The sequence below is a fragment of the Mercenaria mercenaria genome, chromosome 1 (assembly GCF_021730395.1).
Source record: "Mercenaria mercenaria strain notata chromosome 1, MADL_Memer_1, whole genome shotgun sequence".
Classification (NCBI taxonomy): Eukaryota; Metazoa; Mollusca; class Bivalvia; order Venerida; family Veneridae; genus Mercenaria; species Mercenaria mercenaria.
Genome location: NC_069361.1, coordinates 8534865 through 8552790, shown reverse-complemented (window position 1 = coordinate 8552790; position 17926 = coordinate 8534865). Strand labels below are relative to the sequence as shown.

The 17926-nt window shown below is 32.9% G+C and overlaps 2 protein-coding genes across 3 annotated transcripts in view; one reads left to right on the top strand and one right to left on the bottom strand.

The window, feature by feature from the left end:
- LOC123545048 (uncharacterized) overlaps positions 1–17926 on the bottom strand; it is a 550315-nt gene that overhangs the window by 250730 nt on the left and 281659 nt on the right. The window lies entirely within an intron of this gene.
- On the top strand, positions 3930–16174 carry LOC123545041 (calmodulin-A-like). Of its 2 annotated transcripts, none has more exons than XM_045331281.2 (7): positions 3930–4157; positions 8356–8421; positions 9810–9846; positions 10316–10459; positions 10725–10859; positions 13069–13176; positions 14812–16174. In XM_045331281.2, exons 1-7 carry the CDS (start codon positions 4155–4157, stop codon positions 14835–14837), a joined length of 519 nt encoding a protein of 172 aa, XP_045187216.1. In that variant the 5' UTR covers positions 3930–4154; the 3' UTR covers positions 14838–16174. The 2 variants fall into 2 exon arrangements, with proteins under 2 accessions (XP_045187216.1, XP_045187215.1); XM_045331280.2 differs by lacking the exon at positions 14812–16174 and adding an exon at positions 13838–14506 and having other exon boundaries at positions 3935–4157.

Here is a 17926-nt window from a genome sequence, read left to right as displayed (position 1 = left end):
TCTGGGATTTTGTATTTGGCTCTCGTGGATTTTGCAAGGTCGGATCACAGTCGGCGCTTGCGCGCCTCTTGAGATCCGATCTTGCAAAATCCACTCGAGCCGAATACAGCATCCCAGATCGAGCTACTGTTATAATAACCCTATTATATTTTAGTCTGCTGGTCTTATTATTTCCTTTTCATCGCATAGACCTTTTCTGAAGTCATAAATTCTACCAAAGTTTGCATTTAACACGAATTTTACTAAGAAATGTGTCCATTTCAAGTTGTTGATAAAAAGTAAAATGAACGAAAATGCAATAAACGTGCTATTTGTCAAGATATTCCGATGTACTTATATGTACGACGAACGTGCCAAGGAGCAAGACACAAAGTTTGATATCTGAAGAGAGTGTCAGCCAGCAGTGCTAACAGTAAGCTGATGTTTTCCCTCACAGAAGACCACGATATCCTTGATCTGTTTACTTATGAAGCAGTGTCCCCCCTGAAAGCTTTACTTTTCTTATTTATGTTTATTTACACACGAGGCAGTAGTCTATCCAACATCCAAGGCCTACAGTACGCTCAAATAGCCTATTGATAGATAGATTTCAGTGTGAAATATTACAAATGGCGTGTCCCGCAGAAAAATACTCGTAACACATTCCTGATATTCTTATGCATATTACCCCTAGCATTGTCTGGGACGTGGAGAAAAATCCAGGTCCAGAATTCACACGTGGCTCATGTGGATGTGATTTTTTGTAGAGATTTTACTCTACAGCGATACTTGTTCACATTGGTTCCATACTAAGTGTCAAGAAATAGATCCGCATGCTTATGATGACCTTGTTGCATTGGACGGGTCGGTGGGCGTACTCACCATGTGATGTTCTTTTTTCTTTAAATTGTTCATTACACTCGTCGTCTTTCTCTACCCATAACAGCTTTGAAACATGGCATTGATTAAACAGACTTGTCGAACTACAACGCGGTCGGCCACCAAGTTTGGTAATCATAGTAAATGTTATAAACAATACATAATGCGTAAATTACTAGAAAAAGCAGACTTTTATTCTATGGTGCAAAATCACAGACAGGATATAGTGGTACGCACAGAATCTTGATTAACAGAAGATCATAAACATTGCGAAATTAATCCAAAATCTCTAGGTTTTACACCCTTCCGTGAAAGTCAAAATAGCAAATGAGGATGAGTTTTCATTCTAGTGCAGGACACAGTCTTGGCAACGGAACGGAAACAGCAAAATCTGAATGTGAAATATTATGAGCAGAAATTCAATTAGTTACATGCAAGCCTCTTTACATTGCAGCATATTATCGAACAAAGAATCTTATGTACATACTGCTTGATTTACTTGTAAGATACACGTTCAAATCTTTTTCTGGATTTCAGACCATTCTATTTTATCTTTCATTTCAGGCTTAAAACCTTAAGAAACTAAACAGAAACCTAGAGCAGTTCCACTCTACAAAAAGGCAGATTGGGATGCTTTCAGAGCTCAAATGCAATGGGTAAAGGACAAGGTCGTTAAAACTTCGGCCTCTTCGGTTATCTTACGAAATTTCATCTGGCATCAAAAGCATTATCCCATTAAAAACTATAGGTACCAAAAGATCGCTGTTATGGATTACCCAAGCCATAAAATGACTGATGTTGAAAAGAGATAACTGCATGTAAAACAAAAGAAATAACCAAAGAAAGACAGGATGTAAATATCAAAAAATCTTATCAAAAGGAAAAGCAGAATAGCTTATCACAATTACACTGAATTTATTTTAGGTATTGAAGATCCAGCTGATCAAGAAAGCAGAACTTATTTTAAACTGAAGAAATTGTATAGTCAAATAAAAAACTTTACATTATAAAACTCTCAGGTCAAACATCGTCAGATAACTTTCAAAGAATGTCAAAAATTACAGTCAATTGCAGAAGTTGTTGTCAAATCTTAGAAAGGTTGCAGAGAGAGTCAGACAACATGAAACCACTACTATTGAAAAAAGTAAACTTCAAATTATTTTTCAGAAATCATTAGACACAGGAGTACTCATTTGACACCAGAGTACAAATGTAACACCTTTTTTTTTTAAAAAAAAGGGTACAAATAAGTTACAACAAATTACAAACCAATTTCTCTAACATGCATTCTGTGTAAAGTTCTAAGAACATATCGTCTCATTAAATCTGGCAAGTCACTTTAACAAACACAATATACTTTGTAATTTACAATACTATTTCAGAGACCGCTGTTCCTGTGAGACGCAACTGATACAGCTCATCGACGATTTGGCACGAAATATGGCATACGTCATATGATTTAATATTACTTGAATTTAGTAAAGCTTTCGATAAAGTTAACAATTTGAAGTTAGTTTTCAAATTGCAGGAACTGACGTGTATCAATTGCTCGTTTCAGAAAATTTTCAAAAAAAAAAAAAAAAAAAAAAAAAAAAAAAAAAAACAATGGAAAGAGTACCTGCAACAAAAACATATTTGATCTATTTTGTTTTGTTTGAAATCAATTTTCCGCTTGCCAGTGACAGCTAAAGGGGCTATAATGGCAAATACATAAATATAAGTTTCTTTTCTAAAATGTGTCATTCGTATCAATTAAACACTTTCTGTATATTTCATAAGCTTATTATATTTGATTAAATATGAAAGAATTTTATTTCACTGTTAATTTTTCTTTGCTGTGGAAGGTGCGAGTAGCAATGAAAAGATGGGGTATTTGAGCACGGAAACGAGTACAGTGCTCAACGTCTGTTTCCTGCTTTAATATCACATTTACTTCTACTCGTGAGAATCAGTCAGATTAATTAGTAAAACGTCGTCATTAAATTTACTATATATATTTCTAATCCCTCTTGCACGAAAGACAGACGAAGGCGAAACTCTCTGGAACTTACGAAAATAAAAACACGATTTTAGTTTCAGAATTATTACATGCAGAAACAACTAGTGGAGGGAACAGAACCCAGGTAGCCTTGCTATTGTTACAAAGTTATCATTATTTCTAACATCATATATATTTGTTTCTTTGACCTCACTATCAAAAAGATTGGTAAATCATACCACTTTTTTGCTGTGTACATAATAATTATTAATAATTTCTGCATTAAACGACGATTTCACAATGACAACCATCCTATTCAGCTGTATTTCACTTGACCAAGTCAAACAAGTAACTACGAAAACTTTTTTTAACTAGCAATTATTTAAGGAATTCTATAATTTATTTTGACCCGAAGAATATTATATCTGGTGGATATGATACAGTGGTGTCAGGTTCCATATTAAATTATCATATTTATACACTAATTGAACTAGTTTTATATCATAATAGTTGTAACTTTAAAAGCGAAATTTGATAGCCCCATGTTATTACACGAAATTGCCTCAAATTATCATTCCTATATATATTTAACCCTTTTCAACACATGAAAATTTTACTTTTTGGATACATTTAGCGTTTATTACAAAAAAAACATAAACAAACAACAACCATGAGACATGTATCCGAACTGCCAAAGAAGGAGACTACAGACGAATGTGTTGAGAGATGCACCACATATTTGGAAAGCTTCTCACATCTCCAGTTACCACATTACAATGATGGACTGGTCATTTGCGTGATTATTTCCAAATTTTATAAAGTACCAGATAATGAATCATTGTTATAAAGACCTGTCATTTGGTGTCAGGTTTACGAAAATAAAAAGGCCTTCAATTCAAGTTCAAAGGACGTTATTTGTTCTAATTACTGCGCAGATATTGACTTACTCAACTGACAATAAAAAGAAGTACCCTTATACGATACACCCGCAATCTGTTATGCCCGAAAAATGTATTTACCTAGAGGTTAAAATATTTATTTAATAGGTACAAGCTAAATCTTTAGATACACAAATAACGTAACAAGTCGATGGATCCCGTAACACTGAAAATATGGGCTTCTTTTGTCATTATACATAGCTTTTAGATCAACATTGCGAGTTATAGCGTCTAAGTTAACATGTTATTCTATTCATCTGATACAAATCATGAAATAGTCAATTACAATGAATGCTAATGTCATAAAAATATATCTAAATAGATTCATAAATGTAAACATTGAACAAGTACTGGGATATTAATCTTATAAAGGAAGAAAAATGGTAAATATTCTTTAATTTATTTTTCGTGTTTAATTTCTTTTTTACCTTCGATTGCTTAAACTCATTTGTCATCCAAACTTAACTAAATTGTAATTTCATTGCTGTATTCCCAAAATATTCTGTAAAGGGAGTACATGGTTGTTTCCTGGACTTGACTTACACAAGGTACACTAATTCAGTAAGAGCTGGTATGAATAACCGCACATTCGCCATGTCCGTTTTACTAGTGTGTAACGAACAATGAATGTGTGCCCTGTTGCTCGAATGAGTAAAGGCTGTTGACAGTATTAAAAGAAAAAAAAGAAACTTTTGCTTCCATGTTCAATTATCTTTTGCAATATTTACTTTACACAAATTGGTTACCTCTAGATGTTTCTGCCTTTCTTAAATTGTAGACGGTATATATAGATTAGGTTGTCTTCTAGCACTTTCTTTCTTGCAAGATTCTAAAAGTCTTCAAAACTTTTTTCCAAACTGTGCTTTTTATCGGCAATTATTATTTTCAAGACAAATATTGTTTTAAGATAATGTAAAGTGTTAATTTTCTATATAGAACATGAAAGTAAAAAGTCAGTTTTGAACACTTAAAAGGTCATTATATCTACCGCTGTATCAATGAAATCTATTTAAAAATGCAATACCCCAGTGAATATCTATTAAAATTAGAATTTTACAAAAAAGGTTTCCTTATAGTTATTTAATTAACCATTTTATTCACCTAAACTCGACTATTTTTCTGTTACATTTATTAAAAAGTATATTATTTCTTCTCGAGGAAATCCATTGAACTAGTTATTAAACCTTGTTGCATTTCAAGCATGGCCGTTCTTAATTTCGGTATGTTTAAATTTGTTGTTTTCAAATTAGGACAATGAATTTTCAATGTCATTTTAATTAACGAAGTCTTCAATTAACACCGCTTGAAATAAACGACTATGTTTAAGTTATTGTATATTACTTCATGGAGTTAATATGATTTATATAAGATCTTTGATCGAAGTTCTGATTGTACCATTTGAAAGGCGATCTTTATCATTGTAAAATAACAGTTTTCTTTACATGATCTTATATCTAAATAAACGTTTTATTTCTTATCCTTCACTAGCTCGAATAAATGGCCAACTGTTAAAGGCGACGGGATTCAATGTACTTAATAAAGGACAATTTCTCAATTCATTTTATATTTACCTTATACTTAAAATATATTCATCCATTGAAATCACAACATTTATATTTTCTAATATATTTATGCATTAGGCTTTAAAAAGTGGTAAAAGGACAGTTGATTATTTCATAAAAAAAGCAGGACTACTGACGAGCAGTAAAAGTTCCCTACCAGAAGGGTGGTTTTAACTGCTGAAAAAGGAACCCCATTTTTATCTTTATTGAAATTTAATTGAAGAAAACAAACATGTCCTCCAAAGAAACTACCATCTGTAAGTCAGATTTCATGAAAAATATGTACATGTAATTTAAAAGTTAACAAAGGACTGACGGATGGACAGAATACTATATTATATAATAATTATAAAATATAAAAAATAAAATATAATAAATACTAGAAACAATGACTGTAACTTTGGGTAGGTCCAATAAGTTAGGAGTTTATAATTAAAAATATCAGATAACAGAATAGTAAAGTTACACTAGAAGGTCGTTAACATTATTTAATGGCAGACATTATTTTTTATGTCAATACAGACAGTTTAAACAGGAGAGCTCTATCAGTGTTAGAATAATTGCTATAAGTTAAACATATTTGGCCTTCTTATATTAGCTGGTAAATATTTTCTACGTACGGAATTAAAGAAAGGACATTCAAAAATATAATGGAACTCATCACCTAACATTATTTGGAAATAGTAACTCATCACCTAACATAGCATTATTTGGGAATAGTAACTCATCACCTAACATAGCATTATTTAGGAATAGGTAGCAATGTCTCAGATTACGATGTCCCTTTTCAATGGGAAGCTTACGGTATAGCAAAGGGATAAGGCAAGAGCATTTGGTAATAATTTGACATAAGGTTCTAACTCAAAAGGAGGTTTCAATATTTATGTAGGTTATCCAAGAAGTGTGATAAACCTTTTGTTGGTCAAGTTCATTCATCGATCTGAACATTATATTACACAATTTCTCAGACTTTACAATTCTACACCAAAAGTTTAAGACTTCATTTCATCAAAGAATCAATAGGTAAAACACAAACTCGCCAAACGCCATTATACCAGGTTTTGACTTTTGACATTAAATAACAATTTAAGATACTTTAGCTGAACCTTATTTATAAATATCAACATAACCAACACCCCGAACCGCTACACCATATACAGGAGTAACCAGTTTATTAAAAATATGTCATTGTAAAATCTATATCAAGACATAGGGTTTTGAACTTTTTAAGTACAGCCTGTCTTGCCTAGTCACAAAGATATTTAGTAGTTTTGCTAAGTATACTACTAGAACTAAACTTAACACAAAAATAACTAAAATCTTCAACAATATCAAGCTTTGCATGTTGAAATAAAAGGAAGGCATATTTCTACATTTCTCTTTAGAAAAAAGTACTATTTAAGTTTTGGCTGTATTTACTTGAATTTTTCATAACTCGCTGTAAGAAAACATTGCATCTAATGCCAGTTGGAGACGTTATATAAGAGCACGCTCTTATAGGCAAGGTAGGGAAAGACAGGAATATCTACACCTGGCACGTAATTGGACAGTTTAATACTTTAACTGCTAGGTAGGCAAGAGCACATGGTCTTCTACCTATTTACAACAATTCATTAATAATTACCTCTTTAAGTTTTTAGATAATTGCAGAAACAACATATTTGTCATATTGTTGGACTATTTGTTTCCAAGGCAAAACATTTGTTGTCATAGCAACAAAATAAAGGGTAGTGCATATGCTCCATGTATCAATTTTCATGACTGACAAACGAAGAACATAAGATAATGTCATTGTCTTCTAACTATTTACAAAACTTAATGAAAAATGTACTTTTTAAGTTAACGCATAATATATTTTTTTAAATATTTTGTTAGCATAGAAACCATATTCGTTGTGATAACAACAAAAAAGGATGTAAATATTTTCCAGAGTGTCTTCTGTCTATGCATTAAGTTTCGTGATATAACGTCAAGTGTACTTTTTGCGTAATCGCATGACTGACGGATTGTCTGACAGACTGCCTGACGGACTGACTGGCGGGGCAAACCATAAATCCCCTCGGGCGAAACACCGATAGGAAACTTATGACACCTGTTCAGGCATAATTTGGCTCAATGTTGAAATCGAACTGAAAATTCGCTTCATATTGTTTGTTTTTTCTGTCAAATACAAATACTTTTTAGAAGTTCTGTTACCTTAAAACGTTTACATTTAAAGGTGTTTCAAAAACGGAACTTTTTTTCCAAATTATCTGATGGCATTTAACTATTTTTGTAGAATGGACTTAGGTTTGTTATATTTTTTGGTCCTTTGCGTGAAAAAGATAAACAGTCAATTAATTTTTTTTTATGTAAAGTAAAGTTCCGCTTCCACCTAGGCTAAGGGACGTGAGAAATGATTCACATTATATTATCCCATGAACAGGCTTAATCAAAGTCTGCTATTATTTTGTGACATTATTGGCATCCTCTCCTTATATATTATTTTTTGTTTTCTATTTATTGAACTAAATATAGTATTGGATATTTTTTATGGTTCGAATCAGTGCCCATGTCATCATTGTTTCCAGTAAACTTACTGGACAATCGATCACCATACACAGGTTCACTTTCAGTTGGAGCATGCATGTCATGTTAGTTGTGTAGTAACGTTTTGGAAAAAAACAAGGACAAACGATTTTCCGTTTTCTTTCATTGACGACATTTCCTTGTGACTTGCAACCGTTCTGTTAGTATTTGTATTTTCCATTAGTGGTTACATGTAATATTTGCAAAACTTTCGATCTGTTATTTTACCTTATTCATTAACACATCCTCAATACGAAAGCGGATTAAAACTCACGTCATGCCGAAACTGCTAACAATTTATTCAAACTAAAGAAGTTTTAACCCAATAGTGTTATGTAACTATTTATTTTCTTTTATCAATAGTATGCCAAGGCATGTGCAGCTTTTTGGCATTTCAGCTTGAATAAATACATATTCATTTTACATGGAATATCTGTATTTTCTTCAACAGAGTAGACGGAATTCAAAATATCCTGCGACGATCAAACCTGAAGATCAAGTTGGAAGGAATGACAGGGTGAGTTTATCTAGGCTCCATATCGCCTGCTATACAATACGGGTACAAGTAGATTAATCTGGACTCTATATTGTTTGCTGTAGAATAAACTTTATCGTTCGCTATACAATATTTGTACGAGCAGATTTATCTGGACTGTATGTCTTCTGCAGTACAATGTAGTTATTAGTCAATTTATCTGGACTCTAAGTCATCTGCTGTACAAGATGGGTACAAGTGGATTTATCTGGACTATATCGTCTGCTTTACAGTATTAGTACAAGTAGATTAATCAAGACTCTATATCGTTTTCTATAAAATAATGATACAAGTAGATTAATCTGGACTTTATGTCGTCTGCTGTACAATATGGGTACAAGTAGATTTATCTGGGCTCCTATCGTCTGCTATACAATATGGGTACAAATAGATTTATATGGACTCGTAAGTCGTCTGCTATACAATATGGGTACAAATAGATTTATCTGGACTCTAAGTCATCTGCTGTACAATATGGGTACAAGTAGATTTATCTGAACTCTTATCGTCTGCTGTACAATATGGGTATAAGTAGATTTATCTGGACTCTAAGTCATCTGCTATACAATATGGGTACAAATAGATTTATCTGGACTCTTATATCGTCTGCTATACAATATGGGTATAAGTAGATTTATCTGGACTCTTAAGTTGTCTGCTATAAAATAGATTTATCTGGACTCATAAGTCGTCTGCTGTACAATATGGGTACAAGTAGATTTATCTGGACTCTATATCGTCTGCTTTGCAATATAGGTACAAGTAGATACAAGTATATATATATTATATATATATATACACGTTTTTCTTAGACGACAAAAAACAACCCAATAATCATGAATTGATGAACAGGTAAACATTTTCTACATGTCCACATGTATGTTTTGCTAATATCAGAAGACAACACTATCAAACACGATTCGCGAATAAATTCTATAAAAAACGAAAACAGTAACAAATACTTAAGATATATGTAAAGTTAAATATCAGACATTGCATAGCACGATATTTTTATAGAACGCATGCACTATAACAACTAGTACAAATATAATGCATTATGACATTTTGGATTATACCGTTCACTGAATTTATCTGGTACCTGTGAAGGATAACTTCATTAATTATCAATCTTCAATAGATATCAATACATTGAGATAGAAATCGAATTCAAAATATGTTCAATACTTTGACATTATTAATTATATCTCTTATAAAAATATTGTACCACCTTATTCAGTCGATCTATTCAAATTAGAACTGAAATGGACAGTAAATTCTATTGACATATATTTTTGGACTAATTTTTCTGTCTGCATTGATTCAACGTGCATGTTTTTGACATGGATATCTTTGCTTCTTCTATTTTACAGGTAGAGCCTGAACAGCTCTCAGAGGAACAGATTGCAGGTACGTCAATGACATTTTTTTATTTAAATACCATTTACTGAAAACATTTCAGTCACATATTCTTGCGTTGTCGAAATCAAACCAATCCACTCTTTGAAGGCGTTGTGTTTTACAAATACATGTAGCACTCCAGTTGATATTCTAGTTCAAATACATACATCCAATAATGCATTGATATATCCAAGACCATGTACACAGCATATCCTTAACGTGTGGCCGGGTTGTGTAATAGGCGGACATGCCATTTCTGAAATACCTATATGATTTTTCGTTATAACTATGTGCATATCTGCATATCAAATATTCGTAAAGTCTTAAAATAATGTTTTATGAAGAAAATCATTTAAGTCAGTCGATTCGAAGAAAACGAAAAGGTCCTTCAACAAAAACATTTTTTTTATGAAATCAGATTAGTGTAACTGAGGACACTTTTTGGTAATATTATATGAGTTTTATTTTCTTTTTGTAGAGCTTAAAGAAGCTTTCGGTCTTTTTGACAAAGATGGTGATGGGGATATATCAACAAAGGAACTGGGCACTGTCATGAGATCATTGGGACAGAATCCATCAGATGAAGAATTAGAAGATATGGTACGAGAGGTCGATGTTGACGGTAAGTTGGGAAAGAAAATAAACTTAACAATGAATAAAGAATGATGATACGAGAGGTCGATGGCTAGTGTAGACTTTATTGATCATTGAACAATTAAAATTGATTGCTTTATTAACTAAGTTTTCAGATTGGTGCCGACTAAGTTGATTTTAATTGGCGAGGTTTCGAAGATCAATTCTGTGTGAAAAGACGAAAAGAAAAATAAACATATTCAAGGTGTATTTTGCAATCCTCTTTATTTCAAACATTAGCCTTTTTGTTTCAGGTAATGGGACGATTGACTTTGATGAGTTTTTACAGATGATGTCGCGGAAAATGAAAGAAACAGATACAGAAGAAGAAATAAAAGAAGCGTTCAAAATATTTGATAAAGACCAAAATGGTCTTATATCTCCCGGAGGTTTGTATAACAAAATACATTTACATAAGTCTAACCTATTACTATACTACGTTTTGCGTTGACAATTGTCAGTAATTAAGGTAGTTCTGCACGTTTGGATCGAAGCTTTTTCTACAATGTAGAATTTGATTAAAATCTGATTTTTCAAAACTTTAGAATATACCTAGAAAATTCAGCAAATAAAAAGGATAGGGTCGTTTGCTTGATTTTTTGCTAGACTGATTTGAAAAATTTGGACCTAACGCAATTTTTCATAATGGGAGTCTATGGGAAAATAGCAATTTTCATAACATTTTCGCAAATAGAAAAATTTCCACAATGTAGATTTTAATGAAACTTCTCACAGTCGTAAATAAACATATGGCCTATAATACAGTGAAATAAAATGTATAGGTCCGTGAGCTTATTTCTGAGATATTTGGCCATGATTAAAGTGAACTGCCAATTAGAAGCAAATTTTAAGACATTATTTTGCATTATTTAACGTGTCAGATGTTTTAATATCATATTTTTACTTTAGAAAGATAGAGACTGTTACAAATTGATAAAATTATTCACAGGTTGCCTTTAAGTCATAAACTGATTTTCATTTCCGTACGCCGAATCCAGGCTTTATTCTACGTTTTCCTGATAAATAACGTTACGCAATCACTTCCGGTTTATCAAACGTGCAGAACTACCTTAAGTAAAATTTCATTTTAAAACTGAGGTTGATGAAGACAATATACTGAAAATGATGGATATTGTTAATTAACATGTGTACAGAAATTCTGAATCATTACCTCGTAGGTGAGAATTCATCTCGTTAATCAGACGTGAGAACTATTGACATTCGATGTTCTGTATTCTGTTAAGTCGTCACGGAGAACTTTATAAAGGCAATCTTATGCTCCCACAACCCTAGTCATCACCATTGAATGAACAAAACGAAGACAAAACAACATCATTTTGTTGATGTAGAGCACTAGATAGGGAAAACTAAAGTATAGTTATCAGGCACCATCTATGAAAGGATAAGTCTTATCGTCGTTTTGTGGACTAATGAAACCCGCACGAAATTGCTTTCATTATGTTTTTCCCATGGAAACTGAGTGTGCACCACTTTTGCATATTTGCTTTTGTATTGTTATGAAAGGTAATTATGCTATGCCTTTCAGACTATAAACAGCAGTTAACATAGTAGAGATTATTTTAATTTATCGTAAAATTCCTTCATTTAGATGGGGATATACTGCGTGCAATATCTTCTCGATTTCTTAATAATTACTAAAATTCTAGACGTTTTGTTAAAAGAGGCCGGTTTATACTAATTTATTTTAGCTCGGTTGTAATAAAAAAATTCAAGCTTATTTGAACAACACTGGGTCCGCTTCATGGAAAAAAAGAGTAATGGTGTCATATGAGGAGATGGGACTCGAACCTAGGCCCCCGAATGGAGAGGCTGACACCTTAAAATAGTTCATGACCTTATTATTCAAAAACTCTACATATGTCTGTTCTTGTGGAACAGGTGGTAGATTCGATGATAGGCTGTTCAGAAAGAATAATGAGCCTGAGCTGCTTATGTATTTGTCTTCTTCGAGTCCTGTTTCCTCCCGTTGTTGTGGCTCTGCAAAGTCATTGAATACATACGTAAGGGGTTGCCGAGGTTTCTTTTTTTTTCAATTATTTATGTTTACATATACCATTTTGTTACCTTTTTCGTATGTTCGGTTTTTACAAAGCGAGGATTACTTTTATTTACATTCTCCTGTAACTTTGGAACATTGTTGGTATAAAGAGGAAAGCTTGTTCACGATTAACCGGTTTTAAACGCCCCAACGGTGTCTTTGCCGCTGATTGTTCTAAGCAAGGACCTTCTTTGTTTGTTCGTTTCGTCCTCGTTATGATGTGAGCCTGATTAATAAAGAATTATTAATCAGGCTCACATCAGTACATGCACTGTCATATTAAGAGTACGGTTTGAGGGTTGCGTTCTTATGAGAACTCGGCTTTAGCTATTGGATATTTATCCTTGTTGTTTTTTTTCTACTGTTTTTAAACACTCGAATATTGCACTTTTCTTGTCAGTCTGGCGACTGCATCCTTAATATTTAATTCTGGCGCGGATTCGAATCTTTAGCTTTTCTTCGTTCATAATTTTACATTGTGTTAATATATCTCAGAGACAGATTGACTCTCTTAGCATGTCCGCGTTCCTATTTTACAGAACTACGAAGTGTAATGTGCAACCTTGGCGAGAAGCTGACTGACGAGGAAGTTGATGAAATGATCAAAGAAGCCGACCATGACGGTGATGGTATGATTAATTACGAAGGTATACTTTATATATTTGTGTACATGCTTAATTCTTGTTTAAGGCACTGGACGACATGCATTTTTGTAACGAAACTGCCAATACCATAGCATGCTTAATTGGCTGAAGAGTTGAGACTTTGGTGGCTACTTTGGTAATTTAGTTATTGATAAGGTTTGAGCTAAATGACACTAACTATGTTCTGTACTAGAACGACCTAGTCATGTTAACTACAACATGTTACCGTTGCAGCCTTTTATCAATTCTTACAAAGTACATACGGGGAAAGAATGGAAAAATAAAATATACACAACAAAACGTCGTCTGATGCCTTAATTGCCATTTTGCATTTATCTGAATAATTTAGATTTTCGAATTTTTGTATGATCAGTAATATCTATGTCAGTGCTGGTGGTGGCCTAGTTGTTTGTGGCATATTTTTAATTTACGACTGCTTTTTATTTTGTTTTCCTTTTCGCAGTTTTAATTTACACTTAAAACAAGTGTTTTTCGCTTTTAGATTGGGTGTTTGTTTGATATGTATAGCAAATGATAGCATTTGTAACATCTGTGAAAGTCAGACAGTATTGCCTGGTTTCCTTTCATTTTGCGTCAGTCTTGATAGAGGTTTCAAAGTATATTTGGATAATTTGTTTAACGGTATACTAATGTTTTATTTCAGAATTTGTGAAAATGATGACAAAGTGATGAAGTGAAAGTCCATTAACTTGAAAACGAACTGCATTTAGCTTATTCATTAACTTGTTTATACACGTCATTCCTGAGTGAACTTTAGAAATACAGATACACACACATTATATAGAAACACTAGTCACAACGAGACAAATGCTGGCAACTTCTGAACTGTATGATAATGACTTTATAAAATATTATTGTGCGTTGTTTTTAGTTTCCATGGCCACTCATCTATTCAATATTAAAATGGCCACATGAACATATGTAATTGCACAGATATCGTCTTCTTACGCTGAGTTGACCATATGTATCACAATTATCTTAATGCTGATAACAATATGCAGACTAAACCCAGCTTATTTTCTGAAACAAAGGCATTAGTTTGGAATTGCAGTTGCAGCTTTTGCCAATAAGAAACACTTGCGATTTTCAGTTTGTTCGGCATTGAATGTGCGTGACACGTTTTTCCTGTAACTCGGAGACAATTATGACATGTAGCTTGACAATCATACTGAACATTTTACGTATATACGTAGCTGTATTAATTTGGTGTCTGTGGTATATTAGGTTCATTTGTTTTAGTGTTATGAAGTATATTATGTGCTCGTGCCATCTGTAAATTAAAATTATACTAAAATATATTGTTAACATTGGTGTCTGTGTGTTTTTAAAGTGTGTCAGTTTGCAATAATGAATCGAACTTGTTGGTAAGGTAAGTGTTTTGTGTGCGATTATTTCTATGACAAGTATTTCCATTATTCCAACTTCTCAGATTCATCTCTATCTAGTTAAGATAAGTTGAAATTCTTACTTATTTCAAGGCGAAATATATTTTTTGTGTTTAGATATTTGTTGTATATCCTGTTACTAATTGTTACAATTAGACTTTACGATCGCGTAAAATGCTGTTTTATAGATATTCATAGATTTTTCATACATTTCTGTTCGTTTTTTTTCCAGAATTTACTCGTATGATGAAAGAGTGAAAAGGAGGGAAAAACACAGTGATGCGATATCTTTGCTGCATTTTCTTTCACGGAAATTGTTGTATAGAGTAGACGCTGAAAAATGACCACATGAGGGCCATATAAATATGTACATATTAGAAAAGTTTCCCGTATCTCTTGTGCATGTATTAATTGCGTCTATGAAAATATTACTATATAATTGTTACATATGCATGTGATGATGAGACCCATTTAAGGGAAGACGAAAGAATTACCTTTGACGTATTGGCCCGTTTTATCTTGGTGCAGGTTTGCAGTGGAAGCGCGTGAGAGACTATGAAGCTTGTCGAAGACGTCCATAGTGTAAAGAAGACAGCATATTTAGTTACCAGTATATTTATTATATATATCTGACTGCTGTTGTTTGTTGCTTGGATGTTTAGACGGTTTTATAATACAAGCGCACTACTTGTGTACAGGGACAAAACCTGTATAGAGAAAATGGTCTTATTATACAGTGTTGACTCCCTTGGCTAGGATGGACATATGAATAAATACATACAAAAGTGTTGAGGGTCTGACGAGTATCACATGGAAAGTACCATCTGTGATGTTTTTATTTAATAATGGTTAGAATATATATCTGCTATATCACAGTAACAACCTCAAAAGTCATCAGTAAGGGAACAAATTGAGACAAATTACATATGGTTTCGAAAGGATCTGCGTTAAACATGCTCCTGGGCTTGTATGCGGAGTAGCTGGTTCAAACTTTTGACTGTGAATGAAGGATGCATCTATTTAGACTTTCATGATAATGCATGCTTTAAAGGCGGCTTTTAAGTGCCAGAAGAAGACACAAATGGCCCGTCGGAACCATGGTTAGAACCACCGATATTCCGCATGTAATCTAGACAATTCCTCATATGCCGGCATGAGGAAGGCTCGAATTCAGAGTTGATGTAATGGGCAATTTATTTGACGTCAGTGACATTAACCACGCCTTTATCACAAATGGGAGCCGAGTGGTATAAGCCTTTCTTTGAATATGAAAACTAGTAGACAATCGTAAAAATCGATTGTCAAATTTTGAAATGTGTGTGTATTTTTTACAATACCTGTGTTTTTTATTCTTTCTTTTTCTTTTCAGCACAGTTCATGTGTGAAATTTGAAAAAAAAACAGTTGCTAGTACAATATTTCCAAAATCTTGAATGAATGAGTAGGCAAGAGGCCTACATTTGTATACGTTTATTTATATTGTCAACACAATGTGACATTATGTTATTTTGACAAACAAGATGTTTCATGATGTGTGGGTGGGTGTTTCGCACAGTAAGGCTGTGAGTATAAATAAATGTTCAAGTATGCCAGAGAGCCATACCAAATGATTGATACCCCATGAACAAATATCGAATACAGCTCTTGAGACAGATAATAATGTCTGCCAAAATGGTAGTTGTTAGGATTTTCCCTTTGTGTATACAATGATTTTAAATTTAGGTGTCGTATTTTAAATTTAGCTGTCGTATTTCGAATGAATCTAAACGAATTATTAAGTTGTAGCACTCATTACATAAAAGGTTAATATTTTGGTGTTACAGGTTTATTATATATATCTTTTTAATTTCACAAACCTATGTGCCTTTTTTATAACTTTATTTTCTCCTTTCCAAGAAGATACGGATATCTGGTTGTTCATCGACATACTTAATTTCAGAGAATTGAGGCGTTCAATGCCATGCTCATGTGTTTCTAAAATGTACCAATTGTGACAGAGCGCACATTATTTGACAATTTTTACTGAGTTCACTAAGTAAGTATGGCCTTTCTTATCCAGCGGTCCTGGTTGGGATGGTTGGGGTGGAGGAGGGAGTAACAAATGAGTAAAACATCTCTCACATGTACTTGATCCCTCTTGCTTAATATATAATTGGTATGTATATCAGTGTGATGTATTTGAAATCAAAATCGCACATCTACCCTGTCCTTTTCATACGCGAGGTTAATGTTTACTTAAATAATTATAAACATGCTGAAAAGATACAAGGTTCGTCGGCCTACAATCAACATGGCAGCCAGCAGAGACAAAGAAACAAAATATTAGCCTGTTAGTTTTCCTCTGTTTGTGACAGATTGAATAATGATTTATTATAAAAGGGAAATGTTAGATTGATCTATTAGTATTTACTAGATAAAATAATTTAAATGTCCATAATGCTTTAATTTTTTATCTTAAAAACAGATGAAACAGCTTTCCAAATAGATGTTATGCGTACTAATATGGTTAGAAAAGCACTACTACAAATATTGCATATGAACTGTTATAGTTAGGGCCATAAAAGGAGGTAAAACACCAACAGACTGAATAAAACATTCTAGTATAATCAGCAATATTCAAACCTTTGACAAATGTTAAAGAAAGTAATCAGAAATAGGATTTAACAAGAAATAAATGTATTTTATGCTCATAACGGAAAATGTGGCAGCCACTATTCAAACCCTTTAAGTTTGAAAAGTATATTTATTTTCTAGGTTATAGTACTTGTCTCCCTTTGACAATATGTCATTTGAAACGTTTCCTACCGGCGGAGGAGAAATAAAACGGTACGAAAAATGTTTTTACTAAGACTAATGACTTCCGTGTCTCAGTTTTCAAAAGCATGAAGGAAAAATGTGCAGACGAGACGATATATACAACAATACTATGCCTGTCCGTACCATGTAATTACGTCGCCATAATTAAAATATGACCTTGCATTTCTTAAAGCGGCAGCTCCAAACAAAACTTGACATATCAGGAAAAAATTGTGCACTGATTTGTTAAAGATTATCATATTACGTTCATTTAATAGTGTGAATGTCTTTTCTTGAATGCAAAATGAAAAATTGATAAAATACAAAACAATTTTGTAATGACACTGATGTTATAAAATGTGTTCGTTTCAAGTAAAGAATATAATTGATTGCAAGTTGGCTTAGAGAAGGAATTTCGATCTTTCGGCTGTAATAAAAAGAAAATTGCTTTTACGTCTTTCCACTTTCAATTTATTAAACGCCTTGAATAAAAGGGTAATATATGCTTGGCATAGCCTCATATTGTACTATTTTTCCAACTCGTTAGATAAA

What these genes read in the sequence shown, in the direction of transcription:
- LOC123545041 (XM_045331281.2), top strand. An exon ending in CTCAGAGGAACAGATTGCAG is followed by an intron (nt 9,847 to 10,315) that starts GTACGTCAATGA and finishes TTCTTTTTGTAG; the next exon opens with AGCTTAAAGAAGCTTTCGGT. An exon ending in TGGTCTTATATCTCCCGGAG is followed by an intron (nt 10,860 to 13,068) that starts GTTTGTATAACA and finishes CCTATTTTACAG; the next exon opens with AACTACGAAGTGTAATGTGC.